General features: G+C 39.2%; 1 protein-coding gene across 1 annotated transcript in view; it reads right to left on the reverse strand.

Moving 5' to 3' along the window:
- Positions 1-13734: 13734 nt before the first annotated feature.
- Positions 13735-21759, reverse strand: part of Tet (Ten-Eleven Translocation (TET) family protein) — a 50094-nt gene continuing 42069 nt past the window's right edge. The window contains exons 6-10 of the mRNA XM_011305035.1: positions 19407-21708; positions 18963-19138; positions 18252-18833; positions 17957-18111; positions 13735-17878 (exon numbers count right to left, since the gene is read on the reverse strand). Of these exons, the coding sequence (XP_011303337.1) occupies positions 15634-17878; positions 17957-18111; positions 18252-18833; positions 18963-19138; positions 19407-21708 (5460 nt within the window). The 3' untranslated portion in view covers positions 13735-15633. The remainder of the gene's footprint in view (positions 17879-17956; positions 18112-18251; positions 18834-18962; positions 19139-19406; positions 21709-21759) is intronic.

Below are 21759 nucleotides of genomic sequence, written 5' to 3' on the forward strand. Positions count from 1 at the left end.
GGGGAAACAAGGCCTGAATGGTGGCATGGCTTTCTGAAACTGCTATCCCCACAGCATAATACATTGGATGCACCAGCTCTCTTTGGCGAGGTCTCCTCTAACAGGACTTTCTAGATTGCTCGGCAAGGACTAATCCCCGCCCACCAGTGGGCGATAATGTCGGTGAGACGATGGGCCAGTACAACGCACATCGAGAATCAACTCTTTCCAGCCACAACCCATTGAGACAATCCATTTCCTTAAAAATTCCCTGAAAAAAATTATTTTTTAAAATTCCCGCTAAAAAATCATTCAAAAATTCCCCCTCAATTGCTCATGGGACCTTTTCTCACGAAATTTGGGGTGAACCCGGGAGAATTGATTTGTCGAAAAAAATTGGGACGACAAAAAATATTTTACGTTAGATAAAAAATGTTTATAGTGCAATCAGTTGATGAATAAATAAAAAAATCCGGTCCGTTTTTTATTCTCTGGTTTGTTAATGAAATAAGCGCAAATGAAAGATTTTAGAGGGAAGATTAATGAACGTTTCAATCTCACATTTTAATCACGATCTATTGCAGAGTAGAATCATATTATTTCGCACAATAAATCATGGCTTCGTCTCACGAGATAGTCAAATTACTCCATAAGATATGAATAAAGTTAATTCATTAGTAAGTGTTGCTGATTATTGGTTATCAATTTTTTCTTATTTTTCTTTCTCAAAACTATTCCGCGCTGAATTTATTTAAAATTCCATTTTATCGTTGGAAATATTTATATCGCAGGCGTAATCATAATTTTTTGTTTCTCAATAATTGAGATATATTCAATTCGTTAGAAAATTAATCTACACATTATCTCTCCATTAAAATAATTGCACATTATCACGTACATAATAATTACATCTACTCCATATATCTTCATATATTTTCCTGATAAAAAAATGTAAAGAATTTTTTTAATCAATAAAAAACGACAGGATCATCTATAATAGGTAAAATTTTTTATTTTATATTAATTATTATAAAAATGGACAATGAGTTGAGAGAATCGAGTCAATGGTCGCTATGGAGTATTACCAAACCAGTGACACACGTTGCGTCAATGTATCCCCCTGGCTAATTGAGAAAGTTGATCACCTATATGTCTATTGCCTTGAGGGTGAAACAGAGTTGATGCATCTCGGAGTAATTCACCTCTCGGTACACGAGAATTACTGCTGAGAAGAGAGGCACACATTTACTTCAGCTCGCTGACACAATTATTCAATTAATGTCGTGGTATCAATCATCTATTCTGGTTTAATTACATGAGTTTATTTGCACGATTAACGACTGGCATTCCTGAATTGTTGAATAGGATTGACCCGGTTTAACTCGTCGTTCATATTCAGTGGAGAACAATTATTCGGAATGAGGTTGACAACGCAAATGTCACATTACCCCATCATTAATTACCGGTTAATTAATTACTCATTCCGTCATTACGAAAAATGAATTTTATTCTTGAACATATTAATTATCAATTGAACAAATTGAGTCGAAAAAATTTTATGATTGCAGGGAATAAAATATTTTTTATTTTCTATTTTCCCGGCGAATTAAAAAATGAAGTTCTCTCGGAGAAGACGTCGGAAGATGATCAACAGGAAATGTACGAATATTTGTTTTCCCTTGAATTCATGATGCGAAAAGTGTTACTTGGCGCTGTCACAGTGCAGTCATCAAGAAGTAACGACAGTATCCGTATTTGTGCGTTGAAAAAAAATCTATAACTCGAACTACTTTCTAGCCGGTCTTGAGCGTTGACTATAAATGCATCTAAAAGAGTGTAGCACTGGTGAATCCAACTGCACTCTCGAGGCAATTCATACACCGGTCGACCTTGCGAGAACGTCGATCTCTTGAATTCCCGACTAACTCGTTAAAACATCCTTACCCCCTTCCTCACCACCTCCCCGTCACCCACAACCCCCTGTCCACCCATCACCACCCCCCCATCGATCCACACGATTTAGCATTCACCCACTGTTCAATCTCCATATTAAACTGATCGGATTTATGGGTAACACTTTCTATTTACTTCTATCACCTTCACACATCATCTCAAAATCCATCTTACTCGAATTATTCGCACATGTCACATACGCTAAATTCACATGGCAAATTTACTGGATGTGCGCGACTTTCTAAACAGCGGGAGATGATCTTTCATCAATTGGATGTCCAGGAAGTCCTGAGGATTACCTGCGCCATGGAAATCAATTGCATCATTTTTTTTTTTGGCTTTTGAAAAATCGGAGCATTCAAAAAATTATTTCACAGAAATTAATAAAACCCCGAAAATTCACCTAGAGATAATAATAATTATTATTATTATTGTAATCGTATAATTAATTTATTGTAATATAATTTTTCAGTAAATGTAAACGGATTGGTTAATTAATTAATTAAGTGAAATGGAAGATGAAAAAATATTTTTCTCGTGTGACATTCATGAATGTAATTCAAGAGAAGAATATCGTAATACTAGATGGACCACTTCACTCTACACCACCAGAGATACATAACAAAATATCCTTGAATGAATACTCGCTGGGTTTGCACATTTTTTAATATTTATATTTTTCTCTCATTTGCGACGGATTTTATTATCGCAAGCTCTCTTGTGCCTCTGTTTACGATGACCATTTTGCGTCGTGAGTCTTCGGGTTTATGTGACTTTTTAATTTACCGAGTTCTCAAACTCTCCGGCACAATGTCATATTTTTTACGGCACCTCTCGAAAAATCTCATGCAACAACTGACATTCGGTCGTTCAATTAGCGGCGAGTTTCTAATATAATGGCCAAATAAAAATGAAACACCCAGGAGAGAATTCTGCAAGTGAATTTTTATTACAGAATTGCCCCATAATTTGTGATTTGGGAGAACAGGGGGAGTCTTATTACATATTCCCAAAAATTCATGATTTTTCTCCAGTGAAGAAACTGTTTACACAGCGTGATTATAGTAATCACTTGTAATTACTCGTCAGCGCTTCTGTAAATCCCGATGGAGAGAGTTTTTACAAGTGATTCTGAGAAAAGCGGGGAATTTTCCCTTTCCAAAATTTACAGAGAGAATTCCTGTAGAAAATTCTAAACAAATTCTGAAAAAAATGAATTTCTTTTATTGCCACGCCATTACTGGTGGGAGAATAAAAAAAAAACCCAGTCCACCCATGTATCAAGGATGAAAGATTTTATTTGCTGATTTTATAATTCCCCGAAGTATTTTCATGAATTATTCATAATTCCGTATTATCGCAATATTTATTCAAACACAAAGCGGACATTTGTCTGCGGTAAGATGAGTCAATCCTTGAAATTCGAATCCGATGGATGACGCAATGTGGCAAATAAAACTGTAGTCAAGAGTGGTAAGGATGTCAAGTGGCCATCTGATCTCACCGACTAAATTTTTCATCATCTTTTAATTCCTGAATGGCTAGAAGAGACACTCGAGCCGACCGACCGGTAGCAGCCGATCAAATGGTGGATCTCGTACACGCCATTTTTTTTTTTCCTCCATTTTTTTATATCCTTTTCTTTTCCGTATATCCTCTTTCTCACCCCATCTCTGTGGTGCATCTCCGAATGCCTCTTTCCCGTTTAAACTTGTGCTGTGCGTGCTGTATCTTCGATTACGTGCGAACGGATATCCATGCAGCGCGTGTCGCAGCACATGAACTCGAGTATGTTCGGTTTTATGTTTTCTTCCTAGGGTCATTGATCCAGGGAGATTCTCATAAAACCCGTCACTTGTTGGTTTGTCCAATTATTCAATACTCAATAATTTTTATGATAAATTTATCGCGCATTTCGAGAAGAAATCCAGAAATCCAGAAATGTAGAAATGCAGAATCACTCAATTTGCGATTTTTCAGGACCTTGGAATCTTTTGGAATTTTTTGGAATCTTTTGGAATTTTTTGGAAATCTTTTCTTCACAAACCTCAAAAAAATATTAAATATATTACAGTGAATATTTAAATATTTAATTTTCATGATTTTCAAGTACATAATTTGAAATCAATTCTCTCGATTCATCATCGACAAGAAAATCCGTTCAGCATTTCATTCCAATGGTGGTATTGAATTTAACTCGATATAATACAGCAACACCCACGCGTGGATATCAGTGCGTTGGGACACCCCTGGAGTTCCAGCATCGGTAGGCACGCGTTTGGAATTTATCCACTCGGTTAGACTCCGATCTCGTGCATTATACCGCATTAAATTCTCAACTGCATTCTAATCTCAATGTAATAAAAGTAGAGAACAAAGTGCTGAGGCTGGCAGTTGAAATTCAACAGATATCAGATGCCATAATATTATTTCACAAATATTCAAACAGATAAACTAATGAGATATATCACAATTTTTTCAATATTACTGACAAATAATTATATTATAACAGCAGCATTTAGAAATAAAAATTGATATAAATGATATTTTCTTCTGTTTATTTAATTTCTTAAAATAATTTTTTAATTTCTGGTAATGGGCGAATGACGATTGAAATTCTCCCGGAACTGCGAAGGTCTCGCGGACTTGACAATAAAATTTCGCGATGTCCAGTTTCCATCGGAACTCCATCGTCTAGACGCGGGGGCGTTAGCACCGGACGTGTATTAACGATATTACACAATGCATCTGTTACTAAAGGCCTCGGTACATAGCTCAATTCGATAATACAACGAGCGGACTCGGTGGATTCTGCACAATGGATTCTCGAGTTTACACGATCCAATTATACGTAATACCAGCGGTGCACAGCAGTATCCCGAGTATAAACATCATGCGGGTGTAACCGTATACCCTGAGGATAATAAAACGATTTTTTTTTAATAGAAAAACCGAGGGGAAAAAGTCCTTTAACAATCAGGGCCTTTGTCTCTTGCGATCCACGACGATATCGAAACTTAATATTTTATCAATGATAGTATCGACGCATCTGTGGCCTCATAATATCTAACAATGTTGAGGATTATCGAACGACACCATCGATGGAGATGAAAAATATTTTTAATTGCGGGACTCACGCCTTTCTAATGAAGTAAGGCCCAACGTCTCACGGTTGTAATTTAATTTTTAACAGATGTTTCTCGTTTCTACGTCATGGGACTGCGCTGATTTCGCGGTGTGTATGCGACATTGAATCTCTCCTAGAGTTTCCCTTTAATTTATTTAATCCTGGGAATTGTTTAAAAAATTGCGTTTTAATTGAAATGACGCGGAATCTCCGAGGCCAAATGATCATTGATTCACGATTGGTTTCAAATGACACCCGTCGAGATCCCATCATTCCTGGAGATAGAAATTCACTGATAATCCAGCTAGTGTAAATACTCGACGTTGTACTAATAAAGTTATTCAATTAAAGTAAGCGCCCTCCATTTTTGAATGGATAAAGAGTAACTGCAAACCCGGAAACCCTAAACTCATGCAACACGAACATCTCCCGCTGATTTCGTATCACTCTGATATCTTTACTGCGTGTTCTCATTAAAATATTGGCGATGCCATCGGATATTGCGTTGAATATTCAAATATGGAGAAAGAACCACTTCTTTATTTTTTCATCCCATCGAATTACGAGAATAAACGCGATAAAAAAAAATTCAATCTACTACCTTTCGCGAAATTATTACAGTAATTTACAGTTGGACATAATTATGTAATTAGAAATTAATTCTAGATTTTTTCCTGGAATTGAATTGTGGAATTTTTAATGATTTGGTGATTCTTGAAATGATTTCAGTGTCACTGCCCTCAGAATTGATACTAAACTGTCCATGAAATGTTATTTTTTTTTCCCTGTAACCTGCACTTATTTTAAGTATGACTCGTACATTTACATGAAGTATAAAATATTCTGAATTCAAGTATATATTTTTTAGCGTGAATGAGATAGGGAAAACTGGCATAACTAGTCGTGACATAACTGGAGGTAAAGTTGTGGTGTCGTGTTGCATGGGATAGAGGCCTCTAGACAGGGATAAGATGTTTCGTGTACCACAAGGCAGTGTATCATCCAGACCAAGTCCCAAGACACGCATTCAAGAATATCAATGGAAGGAGAAATGACCTCCAAAGAGCCAACGTCACATGTACATAATATTTACCGATGATCACTCGGATGTGATTGTGAAGTGATCAATCACCCGGTGCATCTCAAATATTGAAATCTCAAAACGTCTCAATTAGAAATCACATGTTTTTTTTTATTACACTGAGATCATCGTGTTCTCAAGTTGTACGTCACAGTCAGTGATAAATCGTTACATGTGACAAGATCTAGAAAGTTTTCAGCATGGAGATTGCTTGTTATTATTGGAGGAAATGGGAATGAGGAGATCAACCTATTTATGGGTAAAAAAATCAGACGTTTTTATGACTTTATTCGCTCTTTTGGATTTTAGTCTCTTTTTTATTTTACTGGGTGCCATTTTTTTTATTCTACGTGCCATTTGAATAATCAATCTCCAATCGAAGAAAAATATTCACCGAAAATTATGGTAATTTTATACAGACAATTGGTAATTGATAATTATTTCAGGGGTAATTATGTGCTGTGGCGTGGGTGTAGACAAAAGTTACGGTTAAATGACGCGGGAGAATTTAAAGACACGTACGAGGTGTCAAATACACCTGGATATACCTTGCAATCGGGTTTTTTACTGTACAACTTCCTCGACATGGCTTAGGACTCCTTTTTTTCAGGTATTTACGAGCCTAATGACCTCCGGGTACTGCCATTCATATGAAAAACTGTGGGTTGTAAATTCTGGACTGGACTTTGTGAGCTGTTCCAGGTGGAAATGGATATTTGAGTGTCTCCTGGGTACGAGACATCGGCTCGCGACATTTGCATTCGCTCTTGAGGTTTTTCTATTCGTATTTACGAACCAGTGGACGTGGATAGACATTCATTGTCGCATTACGCTTTTCCTTATGACGATATAAATAATTTTTTTAACATTTTTTCATTATCCCTGTGGGTTAAAACTACCATTTTTATTTTTAATCATTTTTATGGGGATTGAGGAAAATTGGTATCTCGTGGTTTTCGAAATTTTTGGCTGAATCTTTCGAAATTCAAAATGGCGATTTATTTAATTTACGCGGAGAAAGTTTTTTCTCCGCGGAGGGAAAATTATTTGGAAAATTACCCTAATTTGGTCGCTAGTATTTTTACAGGAAAATATTAAATATTTAAATTTTGGAAGGGTAATGTATTTATATAAATAATTTATAGGACATTGGATTGAAAGTCGCGGAATTGTAAATTCAATGGATTATGAAATTTATTATTTTTTAAAATGGGTATTGCCTGACTGGCTGTTAAAATCACTGAACTCAAGTGGTTGCGAGTGGCTCGTGGCCCCTCAGCTTGTCAAATCTACAAATTACGTAGAACCCGTTGGGTTCACTTACCCATGGGTAAAAACTCGCGTGTGTCACGCACACTCGCACCGCCAGTTTCTGATCATGGGAAATTCAAGTTGAACGTTTACAACTCCTGCTAAAGTTCTCATTCACGCCCCCGTTTTAGTTCGCCACTAAAATAAATCCCTGTGGGGTATAAAAATTATAGCCTCTCTCAAGCTGTTACCAACTCGTGAACTTTACAAACTCCATGGGTTTACAGTCGAGTTTACCTTTCAAATATCATGAAAAATCAATTCATTCGGGTGCTGTGCACCGTTGAGGGAACGATATTTGAAAATAGTGATAAATCGATCGGGAGCGCATGGAGAGTTCAATGCGCGTATGGGACTGTCAATCTGATCCATCACTTAAACTCTATTTTCCACAATAAATTCCATAAATTCTGATGATGCCGCTAAATTAAAAAAAAAAATCCTGACCCTTAAAAATTGAAGAGTAATTTAGGAAGAGCATGATCTGGAGTGGATGAACAAATAAAAATAATAATAAATAATGGATATCACTTCGACATTTTAGACGGAATTGTCGTTGGGATGGTATCGTAACACGAGGAATCTTGGTGTTATACCCTAACTCAGAATTCCCTCACGGTGCACTCTCTCGTGTGTCCGTCGATTAAAATCTGACTGGAATTTACAACCCGCGATAGAGAATCTTGGTATTGATGTACTGCACCCCGTCCCAGCGTTTTGCCAACCCAACGTGTAGGAAAATACACAACATTGTATATGGGAATTCGTTATCTTGAGTTTATCTGGAGCACAACGCGATCTTTCAACTCATTATAAGGGGTTTCCCCCGGTTGGCGAATTTTTACGTAAGGGGAAAGTATCGGTGGTACAATATTATTCGATCTGAATTAAATCAGGATCATCAAAAAAAAATTCTTATTCCATGGAGATAATTAATCATTACAAATGCGCGGTTTGGAATTCATAAAAATTCCCTGGAAATCCGTGAAAATGGAATGAAAAGCCTGAAAATTTAATAATTTAAATGATCTATTGTTTTCATAATTTTCACAGGATTATTTAATTGAAAAGTCGAATATTTGAATGATGAAAATAAAGATTATAATTATTCCTCTAAATTAGCGAAGGCCCGAGGGTTTAATTCCGGAATTCCAGGAAAGATTTCACGATAAAGATGAATGATGAATGAAACGAGAGGCTCTGGAATACTCGGAGGTTCGACGAATGTTTCGTGGCGAAGAAAGTATTCCAATGCGCAATTATCGTCGGCGATATTGTCCGATCGCCGTCTACCCCGGGATTTTGGCAAAAGGAGCGGCATTACCTATACACCCAATTCCGTTGTTAAAAAAAAAACGAGGGCTTAAACACATGCGTAATACATTTTAAACCTAACAGATACACCTTGCACGATAAAAATGCCCACTCGTTTCCCCTGCGACACCTGAGCCTCTCGTATAGGGACTAACGGTCGCTATTGCCTCCAGCAATTTTCACTTGGGCCCAGATTACAAATAACCAGAGACACGAGAATTCACTTGTTCTTTTCTGTTTTCTTCTGCTGTCCTGACCGAAGAATAATTTTTTTATCCATTTATTGAATTATTCGTAGTCGCTGTAAATGTGGAGGTGAAAATCGGTTTAATTACCCCGGGGAATTAATTTCACGGGGATTTTTCATTCTGCGGTATGATTAAAGCCTGTGCAATGCATTTCGTTATTTGACACCTGCAGGGGCCCGAATGATTGTATTTAGTCTACAGGAATCGTTAAACTGTCGGGGATTTTTATTTATCAGTGATTGTTTATAATTTCCCAGGTTTCATTGACTTTCAATATTTTTATTCGCCATTATTCACCAAAAAAAAAATTGCTTTCTAAATTAAACATTCGAATAGAGCGAAATAAATTTATATTTCCAAGAATATATATTCTTCATGCCCTGGGCAATAGCATTTTTTTTTTCGTGGCCATTTTGAATTAATATCTTGTAAATGAAGAGAGAAAAAAATAAAAAAACCATTAGAGGCCCGTCAAAAGGCCCTAGGGAGATTAAATCAACATCACAATCAGTTTTCTCACTATTTTTCCCGGGAAAAGCCGCAGAGACGAGTGAGGCCCCATAAACCACAGGTAAATCGGTGTTTAACCTGTCAATGGGCCCTTTATCCCTCCGGCAAGTCAATGCAACTTTTATCGGGGACTATTGTTTTCAAGGGAAGTGAATAAAAATTAAAGCCTCGAAACAAGGAGAAAAAGAACAGGCGGCTTGAGCTTTTGTCGTTGAGTCGTTAAAATGCCCGGGGCGGTTGTGCTCAGGCCGATCGTTATGGGGTTGTCGAACCGATTTTAAGAGGTCGCAACTCATACAGCCACAGGTTTTAAAAAAAGACAATTCAAATAAAAAAAAAATTCATACAGCCAAACCACGTGTTTCAAGACTGTATCGCGTGCGCAACTCAATGGTTAATAATTATAGAAGAGTACGTTACTTCTGATCGGTTATTTACTGCCTTTCAGAATAAATTCATCTTCCAAGGGAGAGAGTACATTGTACAGAGGATAGCAATTATTGAATTGAAATGAAAATCGGGTTTTTGTTATTCGTCGAAATGTCAGGGATCTGGAAATCATTTCAATTTTCCATTTTTTACTTTTGAATTTCAACGCAGAAAGTGATTTAAAAAAAAATTGTTTTTTGTTTACAATATTATTATTAAATATTCCCCGAAAATTATTTATCGTACCCCCTGACAATTCGAAACCGTTGAAATTGAATTTGAGAATAATTTCCACAGTGTCAATTCAAAAATAGGGAACCTGGCGTATTCTATGATTGAAATTAATTGCAATAACTCCAAGGGGATGAGACAAGTCCATCGGAATGTGGTCGCAGGGTTTTCTATCTCTCTCTTTCTCCCGTGAATTAGCCTTTGGCGAGAAATACCTTCGAGACACTGAGAATATTCTCGCACACAGTCGTTACAACAAGTTACGAGGATTTAGGACCGGTCCATTCCAACAGACAAGCCCCCGAATATCTGCATTCGTGAGACCAATACCGTGGGAGATGCGTGGGTGGTGGATTTTAGAGGCAATGTTTAATTACTACCAGCGGCTTGTATCCGTGCACTGCCATAAATCTCAGTAAAAATTACGCATTTTTTTCTGCTATTCCAGCGAGTCTAATGCCCGCATGAGAAACATTTAATACGCCATATATCACGAACAATTATTATAAAATTATTATTATAATTAATTGATATGATAAATATAATAAATTTTTTTTCATACGTGATAATGGATATTAGCGAGTTGTTCTCCCTCTCGAAAAGAAATCATTCCGTCCCCAGGAATTTTGACACTGATCCAGATTCTTGCGCCATTTTGGAAGGGCATTCCACTCGAGTCGAGTGGTGCTGGGCCCGATGGGCCCGATGGTCACTCGGTGGCTGGAGATACTCTCACTGAAGATAATATCTTTGAGATGCACCGATGGGTAGAAAGGGCTGCGCTGAATTCATTGCGAAAATACAGGGAACGAGTTTACGACCTCGATAAATGCAACACGTGAATCAACGTTACTTCATTTTTTTTTTTTTGGGCCACCTGGATATTTGGGCATTTTGATAATTTATTTCGTGATTTAAAGCATCAATTGTGGGGTGTTGCGAGGGGCACACGCTCAAGGAGAAAAATTCAGTCACTTCCGTCTGACCCACGAATTACTCTCTATTATTTTTTCATTTTTGATTTTCAATTACATATCGATAGAATCACCGAAAAAAGAGATAATTAAAATTTATTCGACATATCTAAACATATTTCGATAAATTGTTCATACATTTTATATTTCATCCAAGACGCAGAAATAAAAAAATCGATCAATGAAACACAACTTCATTTTTATTCACAAAAGTTTCATGTATTTCTGTTTTTTTGTTTCTTTTTCGTCTATTATCTCCCATGGTATATTCACAATTACGTCTGACATATGTATTTACCTCTAAACATAATCTTACATCAATCATATCAACTCAATTAATCACTTATGCGGTATTGACGCTTCTTGACTCGATGGCGCAATTCTCTCGTCGAACGATTCCTTCTTCAATAATTTTCATGTGTTCTTATCTACTGCAATTAATTTAATTTTCATTAGCTCTTAATCACCCCACGAACACACCTACAAACACACAATTGTTTTAGGATCAACCAGAAATATGTCGATCTACTATACATAGTTTATTTTATAAACGTCATAACGTCTCATTCTCAATTGATGCAATCTAGTTCTTATTTTGATAATCGAGTGAGTCCTTGATGATTGCAATCGATTATTCCACTTTATCTTTTAATTTCATTTCCCCTTCCTCTTTCTCACTCTATATTCAAGAATCTTTATCTACGATATATTAAATTTTGACGAATTTATAACTCTTATCTTGAATCACTATTTTTCAAATTCAATATAAATTCTTTATCCCAATTATTCTGGAGGCTTATCGGGTTTTTTTTTTTTTTTTGGAGTATGTGTCAAAAAATATACGTATACGCCTGTATTTCTTGAATATATATAATTACAGCGCATTAATTCATCAGACAGGAATTCCTGGGACGTTGAGGCCCGAAAATATCGAAAAACCAGTGGTTTTTCGGAATTTTCACAGCTCGAATATAATCGGATAATTGCAACACCACTTTTATTTTTACTTCTAATTACTGTTCGTTTATTTTCAAACTCTGTTACTGTAAACTACAAATATGTTCTTTATATTTTTTTTTTTTCTATTGTAAATCTGTTTCTTCATAAGGCGGACATTTTTTTTTGTTTCACGAGACACACATTGATTTTGTTTTCCTCATTACATGTCTTACACACACTCTCTACAGACTACGTAAAATTTTTTCCCCCCACTTCTTTTTTTTCTCGCTTTCTCATTAACTTGGTTTTCGTATAAAACAAAATGGCATCTTTTTGGCATTGGAAGAAAAAATAATTTTCTATTTATAAACTTCTTCTTTCCCTACACACTTTTGTCACCATTTTTCAACTTCAATCGCCCACTCAACTGTTAAATATGTGCTTTTGCTTAATCATCACGCTTCATAATTTATCATTACTCTCGATAACTGCGTTAAAATTTTTACCAATGATTTTTCACTCTTAAATACTCGTTTAGATCGTTTTAGATAGTTTTTATCCTCTTTTCGTATAATTATTGCAATCGTTTACTTTCTAATTTTATACTTTAAGAACTATTTTGGCATCGTCGCGTGAATTTATCAAGGGAAAGATTTTATTAGAATACTTCGGAGACTCGTGGAAGTGGTTTAACTGCGACACGTCGATCCGATAAAAAACATGAACGAAAAAATTTTGTTAAAAATATTACCAATTTGCTGGATCGTCTTATCGGAAATTCTGCACAAATTATTTCATCGCGATATTTCCCAGAATTTTCTTACCTCAAATTTTCTATCTCCTTTTAGAAATACCAACCGATGAAATTATTCGAAAACTGTCAGAAAATATTCATTAAGATACCGATACGACTGTCCAGCGAATTTGTTCTATTTTTCCAAGAATTTTTTCACACGCAAATTCTAAACAAAAAAACTTTCACCAACGTAGAGGAAAAATTCCAAACAACCGCCATTAAAAAATCCTCGAGAAAAGCCACCACTCAGGTATCAATAAATAATCCTTAATAATAAAAAAAAAAAGTGAGCACACGTGGACATTACAAAATCACATCTCATAAATTTTATTTTGCTTTATTAAAATGGACTGTCTTCTGCTGTCCACAATCATAGAAAAAGTCTGTTACAAAAAGGAAAGAAAACAAGAGAAAAAAAATAATGCATCGAGTATTTTAGTTGGAATATCTCTGTCCGCCCTTACGCAATTCTATTTTATAATGAAAAGAAATAAATGAAAGATCGGTGATAACTTAGCTTAGAGAAGAATTTTGGAATTCATTCGGGATGGATGCGAGAATGACTGTTGATGACAAATATGCCAGTGAAAATTATCACATCTTTTATTTGATTATAAACATGATTTGTGCATCGACTCTTCGTTCTCGTATCGTTATTCCCCCACTAAAATTTTTTTTAATAATATTGGTATTCAGTAATAGTAGTACAATAACACTTTTTGTCAAACTTAATTAATAAATAATCAATTAAATTAGATTATATTACTAATTATTATATGTGATAATTAATGAATGATAATATATTAATGATTCTTATAATACTCCGGGCGGGAGGGGGGGGAGGGAGTGACGAGTAGCCACAATTATCTTATTTCATTTATTCACTCATAATCCCTGCCTCGATCCCGCGCACGTCGAGGCGTCAACAGATTTTTCACGTATTTATCTCATTTTTTTTTTCCCTTTTCTTTTCTCAATTTTTTTTCCCCACTCATCACTATCACTAACGACGGTGTACCGCTAATTGTTACAAATGATTCAATAATCGTCTAAATGATGCTAAATTTGCTCACTCGAGGATCGATATCGCATTGAATTGTAAAATAGTCACGACAAATAAATAAATAAGATTTTTTTTAATGCAATTGTACGATTGCTGGAGCATCGTCGATCCTTTTTTTATAATCTAGGTTTTAAAAATGAATGACAGAGAAATTACAAATTTTTTTTTCTTTGTAATTGGATAAAAAAATAATCGAAGAATGACAGGGTGAAAATATATGAAAAACAATCACCTAGTATTTACAAAATTCGGTAATATAAATAAATGGTTTATCCTCAATAATTAAAATAAAAAGTTTTTGATCCTCAGTGTCATAGATTTTGAAGTTTGTAGGTAATAATTTAGAATAGAAAGGAGTTTTCACAAGATACAGGGGGCTGGTATCATTGAGAAAATTTGATAAGGTACAGACTACCTTGTGATGCTCGTCCCCCCACGAAAAATTGAAAATCACTTTAAAAGTCTTCGTGTCTTAATGATTGTTAGAAGGAATAAAATGCTTTGTACTCAAACGCCACTTTCTGGCGAGTGGTTAGTAAATCGATTAAACATGTTAAATGTCAACTCAGTTTGACGGCTAGTGCAAACGAGAGAGTTATTTTAAAAAATCATGATTCGGTGCGTTAAAAAATAAATACAAAATATAACGAAGCACAAATTTACAAAATGTCGCTAAAATAGTCAATTAAAACTTGAGATCATAATTGTGGTTCCATCATCATTATTTTTGTTCATCCTTTATATTCGCCTCCAGGAGAGATGCGTCATCGATTGTGCAGGTGGCTGTACAACTAATTAACAAGATAATCTTCATCTAGATTCCAAGAAATCCAAATAAATCAGTACGCAAGAGGTAGAGGGAAACAAATCGATTTAACCACTTGCCAACTTTTCAGGGAAATATCTCTCAACCGAATAGAGATGGCTAAATTTTTATATAAACCTTTATTGCAGCCCTTGATCCGCTCCATAAAAAAGCTACTAACAAAAAAATTGCTGTCTCCATCAGATTCAGAGATATTCCGCAAAATCGCGAATAGAGAACGATTCAACTTGTTACTCTTACCTCTTCCTGACCGAAACTAATAAAATGATTAAAAAAAACTGTGATGTTGGGAAGATCATTCTGGTGCACAACACAGTGAGATACATATCCTCCTTTACCACAAATTGTTCCTCGACTAGCCGATACCAAAAAATAAAAACAAAAAGAAAAAACAATTCAATTGAAAAATTATCCAAAAAATCGATAGCCAGCGAGTGAAAATACAGTTAAAAAAACTTTCCAGCTTAGTCTCTCAGCTCAAATTAATCATAAATCCTAATCATATCAAAGTCTTTGCACAGTAAGACATGGCATCCACCCCTAAACCCTCACAGCGCGAAGAAACAAGTCCGTCAGACCAAATCCCCAGTACTCTCAAAAAATCCCCAAACCCTGACGTCTAAACTACCTGTCTATTTCCTTCTGTATAAAAAACGGGAAGTATCATGTACGCATTGATGTTCCACTCTCACCAGTGGATTAGAAAAATGGCAGTGCAATTGTCTGAATTAACAATTTATTACAAAAAAACGAGTGGATTCTCTCCCTGAACGGACATTATCCCTAACGAATAGAGGACATGAGCCCCGGAAGACACGTGAGCTGAGGTGATTGTCACGAGTCCCCAGGTGCTCATCCTATGGCACCACCCTCTTGATAAGGGCCAGTGATCATGCAAGGATGCATGGGAAAAAGTGTGGTCCAGGTCATAGTGGTGTACGTTGGTGATCTCATCATGAACTGCGAGCTGGGGACACTCGTTACAAGAGGCTTAACAATTCCAGAGGACACTGTTGGTGCTGTTGGTGCTGTTGGTGCTGATGTTATTGTAGTGGTAGCTGTTGTCGAGGGCTGAGTGACACCTAGTTTACGAAGTCTCATCTTCTCCTCCCACTCGTCCCAACCGTGTCTAGGTCGGTTGAGATTTCGGTGCTGATAGAACACGAGACTTATTCTCGTAGGACTGAGTCGGTTGGGTTTCTTCAGGGCAGTGGTGCAGTGCATCTCGTGTTTAGCGCACTCGAAGAGAACACTGCCATGACTGAGGGCAATGGCAACGCCTCCCATCTGAGGATCCTTGAAGCACTCCTCGTTGTCAGAGAAGTCAGCGACTTCCCCGAGGGGCTCAGCCTTGGGTGGAGGCTCAGGTAGCACTGGAAAATACGGTGGATGGTGACCATAAATATCCCACCTGGGAGTCTCCCACCTTGGCCACCCCGAACCCAGACCCTGATAAGGCACACCCTGATAAGGATACTGAGGCCCGGGGTAGTGCTCTCTTTTTGGCTGCTGGTACAACTCTTGATTCTGGTAGTTATATCCCTGATAATTGTATCCCTCCCATGAGTTCGAGTATGGCTTATCAAATACTGGGTAACTCGGGTGATAACCGTACTGGGGAAATGCATGACCTAGTCCTGACATCGGATGAAACTCCTGCACCTGCTTCATCTCATTCCACCCGGGGCTATTGTCATTCTGACGATTCTCGTGATAATCGGATAATTTATCATGATTATTTGGATAAACTACTCTGCCAGTGTCCGGATAAATATCGTGCTTTGGCTCCTGTGGTTTTAGGAATGTTTTTGCGGTGGGATTTTGATAATTTTCGGACGGGCTCTGATTTGGCGTTCTGGACGGTGGCCGACCCTTTGGTACACGAAACGGTGAGGGATCTGGTGGTGGCTCCCAACACTGTTGTTTTTGATCCACTCCGGATTTTTCCATCTGACTCGTGTGATTATCTGCCTTTGGGCATTCTGGATTACTCCAGGTATTCAGTGCATTCCAATTACCAGGGCAATTAGTAGTTGTTTGATCTGATGGCACTGAGTAATTACAGTAAACCGGTGGTTTTCCATCCATGTGATATGTGTTACGATGATCCAGTTTCTTGTCATCATTGACACCGATGTATTGTCCATGCTCTTGGTGATGTGATTGCATTGTAAAATCGGTATTTGATGGTGGAATTGATGGTGAGTTAAACGAGTCTGACTGATCGTGTCTCGAATTATTTGTATAGTCGGAGCGTGATTGGGGCTCTTGGTACTGTGGTCGAGCGTAATTGACACGTGATTTTGGTGACGGTAAAGAGTGATGAAGACCTGGGGACTGATTGCGAATGTCCTGGTGCACTGGGTGTTGGGCCCTTTGCGGAGAATTAATGTAAACGAGTCGTGGAGAAGCTGGTGGATAGATTCGATTTTGAGTCGACTGGATGCTGTAGTTTGGATCACTGGAGGCTGGTGGATAGCCAGAACTTCTTGGAGATGCCCTCGGGTCCTGGGGTCTCGGTGACATTGCGTAGACTTCCCCTGGAGAGGGGTGAGAATTTCTTGGAGATATCGGGTGGCCTCTCGGTTGGTTGTAGTTGACTCGCGGGGATTCCACTGTCGAGTGAGGAAGATTCCTTGATCTTGGCCTGTGCTCCAGGTCTTGGGGCATGGATGACCTTGGCCTCGTGTCGTCGAGGCTCGTGCTGTCAGGATCGACTTTATTGTCTCTGTCAAGACCACCGAAGGAGTAGTCCCCCCAGGGATTTAACCAGTTGTTCTTTCTCTGGTCCAGCCAGTTGTTCCGATTCCACTGTTGGTCACCTTGATACCCCCAGCCCTGATACATCGAAACTGGAGAGTCCAGAACCGTTGAGGATACCTGAGAGCTCTGGAGTTGAGCGTCCATTCCTTCGAACATCGACGCCATCTCCAGGGACAGCTGGGGCTCTCTCCCAGGCACTCCACGTGAATCTTTTTCTGGAGTTTTCACTTCTTTTTTCGATATTCCCGTGTCTGGCTCGTCTTCCTTTCGCTTCTTTCCGTGGCGTCTGCATGGCTGCAGGGGCACTGATCTCACTCGCACCTCACATGGATACCTGGAAGTGAATTTGTGCTGATTATGGATTTATTCTCGTTTGTGTTTTGCGGCTGGAAAGGGGATGACGGGAACTCACTTCGTTAGGACTTCCACAGCCCCAGCCTTTATTTTCTCCTGCTGGCCATCCTTCGAACCGTACTCGTCAGTGTCCTCCATTATGTATAGTGGGAGCACATGGAGCTGCTCGTCCTCAGGGCGAGAGAGCGAACGATGTTTCGTGAGACTCACCACCTGGAAGACGAGGTGGAACAATTTTTTTAAGACTCGTTGTCGCAAAGAGACAATGAAGAAATCAATCATTTATGGGTAATTGGAAATTATAGCTACTCCAATAAAATCATTTAAAATTGAATTACGAAAAAAAAAATTACCACTGTGCAACCGTTGTTCATATTATGGAGATCACGATGTGAATGCGCACAGAAGTCCATGCAAGCTGTGACACCAGAGAAAGGTCTGCCTGGCTTGAACCCCAACCTGCACTCACTGGCCTCACGTTCAAATTGCGTCTGATTGTTGAATGCCTCTGGTGCCAAACTGAGATACAGAGGTGACAACAGCGTCGCCAGAACGTGCATTCGTTCCTCCACCTCCTGCTCCTCAGTCCTCACAGACAATCGAAATTTCCTGACTGTCTTACTCCGTGCGTACTTGCAGCCGTTGTAGTACATCGACCAGGAACAACCGAATGAATAACTAGCCCCACAGCTGTCCGGGTCTAGGCCCTGACAGGCGCAAGTTCGTGGCTCGTTCGTGCCACATCTCCTGGTTGTTGGGAGACCGAAGCGATTGAGTTTGTGAGTCAGCAGAGAGTAGATTCGATCAGCCTCGTGAGTTGGTACACCCTCCCAGGCCACCATTGCCACGACGATCCAAGCTGTTGCACATTTGTGGCCTTGACGATGCTTCACGATTGATAGGATTTTTTCCTCTAGTCCTGAACGCCGAAGTATCTGAAATTCATTGTCAGTGTTCAATCGTCTTTTATGCATTCACATAGTCTCTTTCAAAACTATTCAAGAAATTTCATGTTCGGGATTTCAACTAGATTGAATTGAGAGGAATAAAAAAATTGAACTCACCCATTTAGCCATGGGACATCCCTGTGTAGTCTTGCCCTCCTTGCCCGTATAAACAACCTTCTCAAGCCTAATGGCACTTCCCTTCAATCCAGTCCTCCTCTCAAGATCATTTCTCAATTCAGGGAGACTAGCCGCAGCCCCGAGATGAGTGTAGTACGAGCCGGGCTCCGGAGGACCTTTGATTGTTTTGGGAACCTCATGTTACTTACAACATCGACTTCGTAACATTTAACTACACAAGCCCGATGAGTATTGAGTATTTATCAATAACTTGTTTTTCAATTTGGTATCAATAGCCAATCAGGGAAAAATTCTACAGCCTCCAAAAGCACCATCCATGTCGTTTTAATTGTCAGGATATTGGTATAGATTTTTTTTTATTGTGTACTGGTTAGTGTGTTCTCTCAATGTTAGTGTTGTGCTGTATACACAATAACAACTCACATTTATCAGCTGGAAAGCAGTCGCAGTCGGGCACTTCAGTCCTTACATTGTTCTTGAGTTTGTCGAGGTGCTCCTGATGTTTAGCTGTTGGTGTTTTTGGACTAGCGGGTGGTTCATTCTTAACATCACTGGCTTTAGCCGGTGAATCAGCTATTATTTCATCCTGAGTCTGTAGGCCCTGACAGCACCCTTCTCGCAGGTGTTCAGGTGTTGGTTGATCAGTGCCACCACGTCGACAACACCACGATCCAGTCTCTGTCGACAATTTCAAAGGACCACCATCACCCCTGAATTTATAGTCACTGTCAATCTCCTCTTGATCAGATTCTCTCTTTATTGTCTTTGAAAGACTCTCCGATCCCTGAGACTCAGACTCTAGACAATTGTACTCATGACTGTGCTCTTCCTCTTTAATTGATTTTTTCTCCTCGTTTAAATTTCCACTTGGTCTCTCCATCTCCTTGTTCTCCTTTCTCTCCCCCATCTCCCCCATCTCCCCCTGATTCTCTATCTCCTCTCTCTCCCCTCTCTCCAGTCCCTCCACTCTCTCCACAACACCATCACCACCTCCTGCTACAACCTGATTGTCCATCTTGTCATCACCAGGTACAATACCAAGTCTCTCCTGAAAGGACTTGTTGTCCTTATCACTCTCAGTCTGACTACCCCACTCTCTTTTTCTACCATACTCCCCAAATCCCTGAATCCCTTCAGCATTGTGTATAATATCCGAATTAGCATTACCACCTCCTGTCCACTCCCATAAGCCACCACCATCGTGCAAACTATCGTCACGAGGGTGGTGGCTATGCAATAAAAAATTACCGGTCATGGATTCACTTCCCTGACTAACAGCCATCATCGACGACTGATTAATATACTGATCTGGTCTCTTCTCCTGTCCCTTATCACTCCCCTCGTGTGAGTCTCGTATTCTATCATCACTTGCAAAATCATTAGAACCGTTTGGATTTTGATGTCCCTGTGGCAAATGATGACCATGATTCTGCTGTATCTGCTGCTGTGCCTGCTGTTTATCCAGAATCATGGATCTCAGTCGACTGTGAAGATTGGACGATGGCCTGCTTCCATCAGTCTCTTGATAGCCATTGGATTTGTTATCCGCCCCCTGCCAGATAATTCTCTCCCCCGAATTCTGCATATCCTGTTTATTACTCTGCTGGCCCCACGATTGATTATCCGTGGACGATGGCGACCAGTTCATCTGATTATCAATTTTCTGATCCTGACTCTGCCATGCAGCTGGCTGATGCCCAGGCGTTCTCCTCGGACTTGGCTGTGAGTCGGGCCATTGCTGCTGCGGCTGCTGGCTACCATCACTCTTCATACTATTTGGTGACCAATTTGGTTGACTAGTAGGTGTATCCGGCCATGACATCTGATTCGATGGTGTTAATCTTGGATTCTGATCGATCTTCGTCTGGCCCTGTTGCCACTGCTGGCCGGAGGGTGTCAGTCTTTGATTCTGATGATTACTATTCTGTCCCTGAATCTCTGGACTATTCTGCTGCCAGTTATGCTGACCCGATGGTGTCATTCTGGAATTTTGAGATTGATTCTGATGCTGATTCTGATGATCAGGCAATTTGGGCGAGTGCTGTGGCCAGCCTGACTGCTGACCCTGTGACTGCGACGAAGGTGTCAGCCTGGGATTCTGACTCTCCCTCATCTTGGGACTCTGCTGTGGCCAACTCGCCTGTCCTCCCTGCATCTGTCCCTCACCACTCTCCTGCCATGACTGAGGTGTCTGTGGCTCCTTCACATTTCCATTCTCCCAACTCATATGACTCCCCGGTCTCGATACCTCCTGCTGTCCCTGCATCTGCATACTCCCCTCAATTTTCTGCATTCTGTTGTCGGACCATGTCATACCATTGTTACCCATCTTGGCACTTGAGTTTGTGTCTGACCACAGGGCGCCTTGACTCGCATCAGACACGGACGGCTGTCTTGGCACGTGCTGTTGATTCTGATTCTGCCACTGATTTGACTGCTGTTGCTGCTGCTGTGTCTGTGGCTGTGACTGTGGCTGTTGACCCATTTCAATGTAGCCTGGATATCCGTTAGAGCTGTGTGAACTCTGTGGGCCCTGTTGAAGTGGATACCCAGGCATCTCGTTTCCCGACACATTTGATGTAGCTATCGTAGCAAATCCCTTGACTTGCGTATCACTCTGGCCTGTCTGGGGTGTCTGTTGATTAGTCTGTTGCTGTTGCTCCATGTGAACTGAACTACTCCGGCTATTTGGTGTTGTTGAGGGTGGTGGTGCCATTGTAACGTCCTGAAAAGAGGATCATTCGATCTGTAACTTAAAAGTCATCGATTTTTCATT

Source organism: Fopius arisanus, unplaced genomic scaffold (genome assembly GCF_000806365.1).
Source record: "Fopius arisanus strain USDA-PBARC FA_bdor unplaced genomic scaffold, ASM80636v1 scaffold00040, whole genome shotgun sequence".
NCBI lineage: Eukaryota > Metazoa > Arthropoda > Insecta > Hymenoptera > Braconidae > Fopius > Fopius arisanus.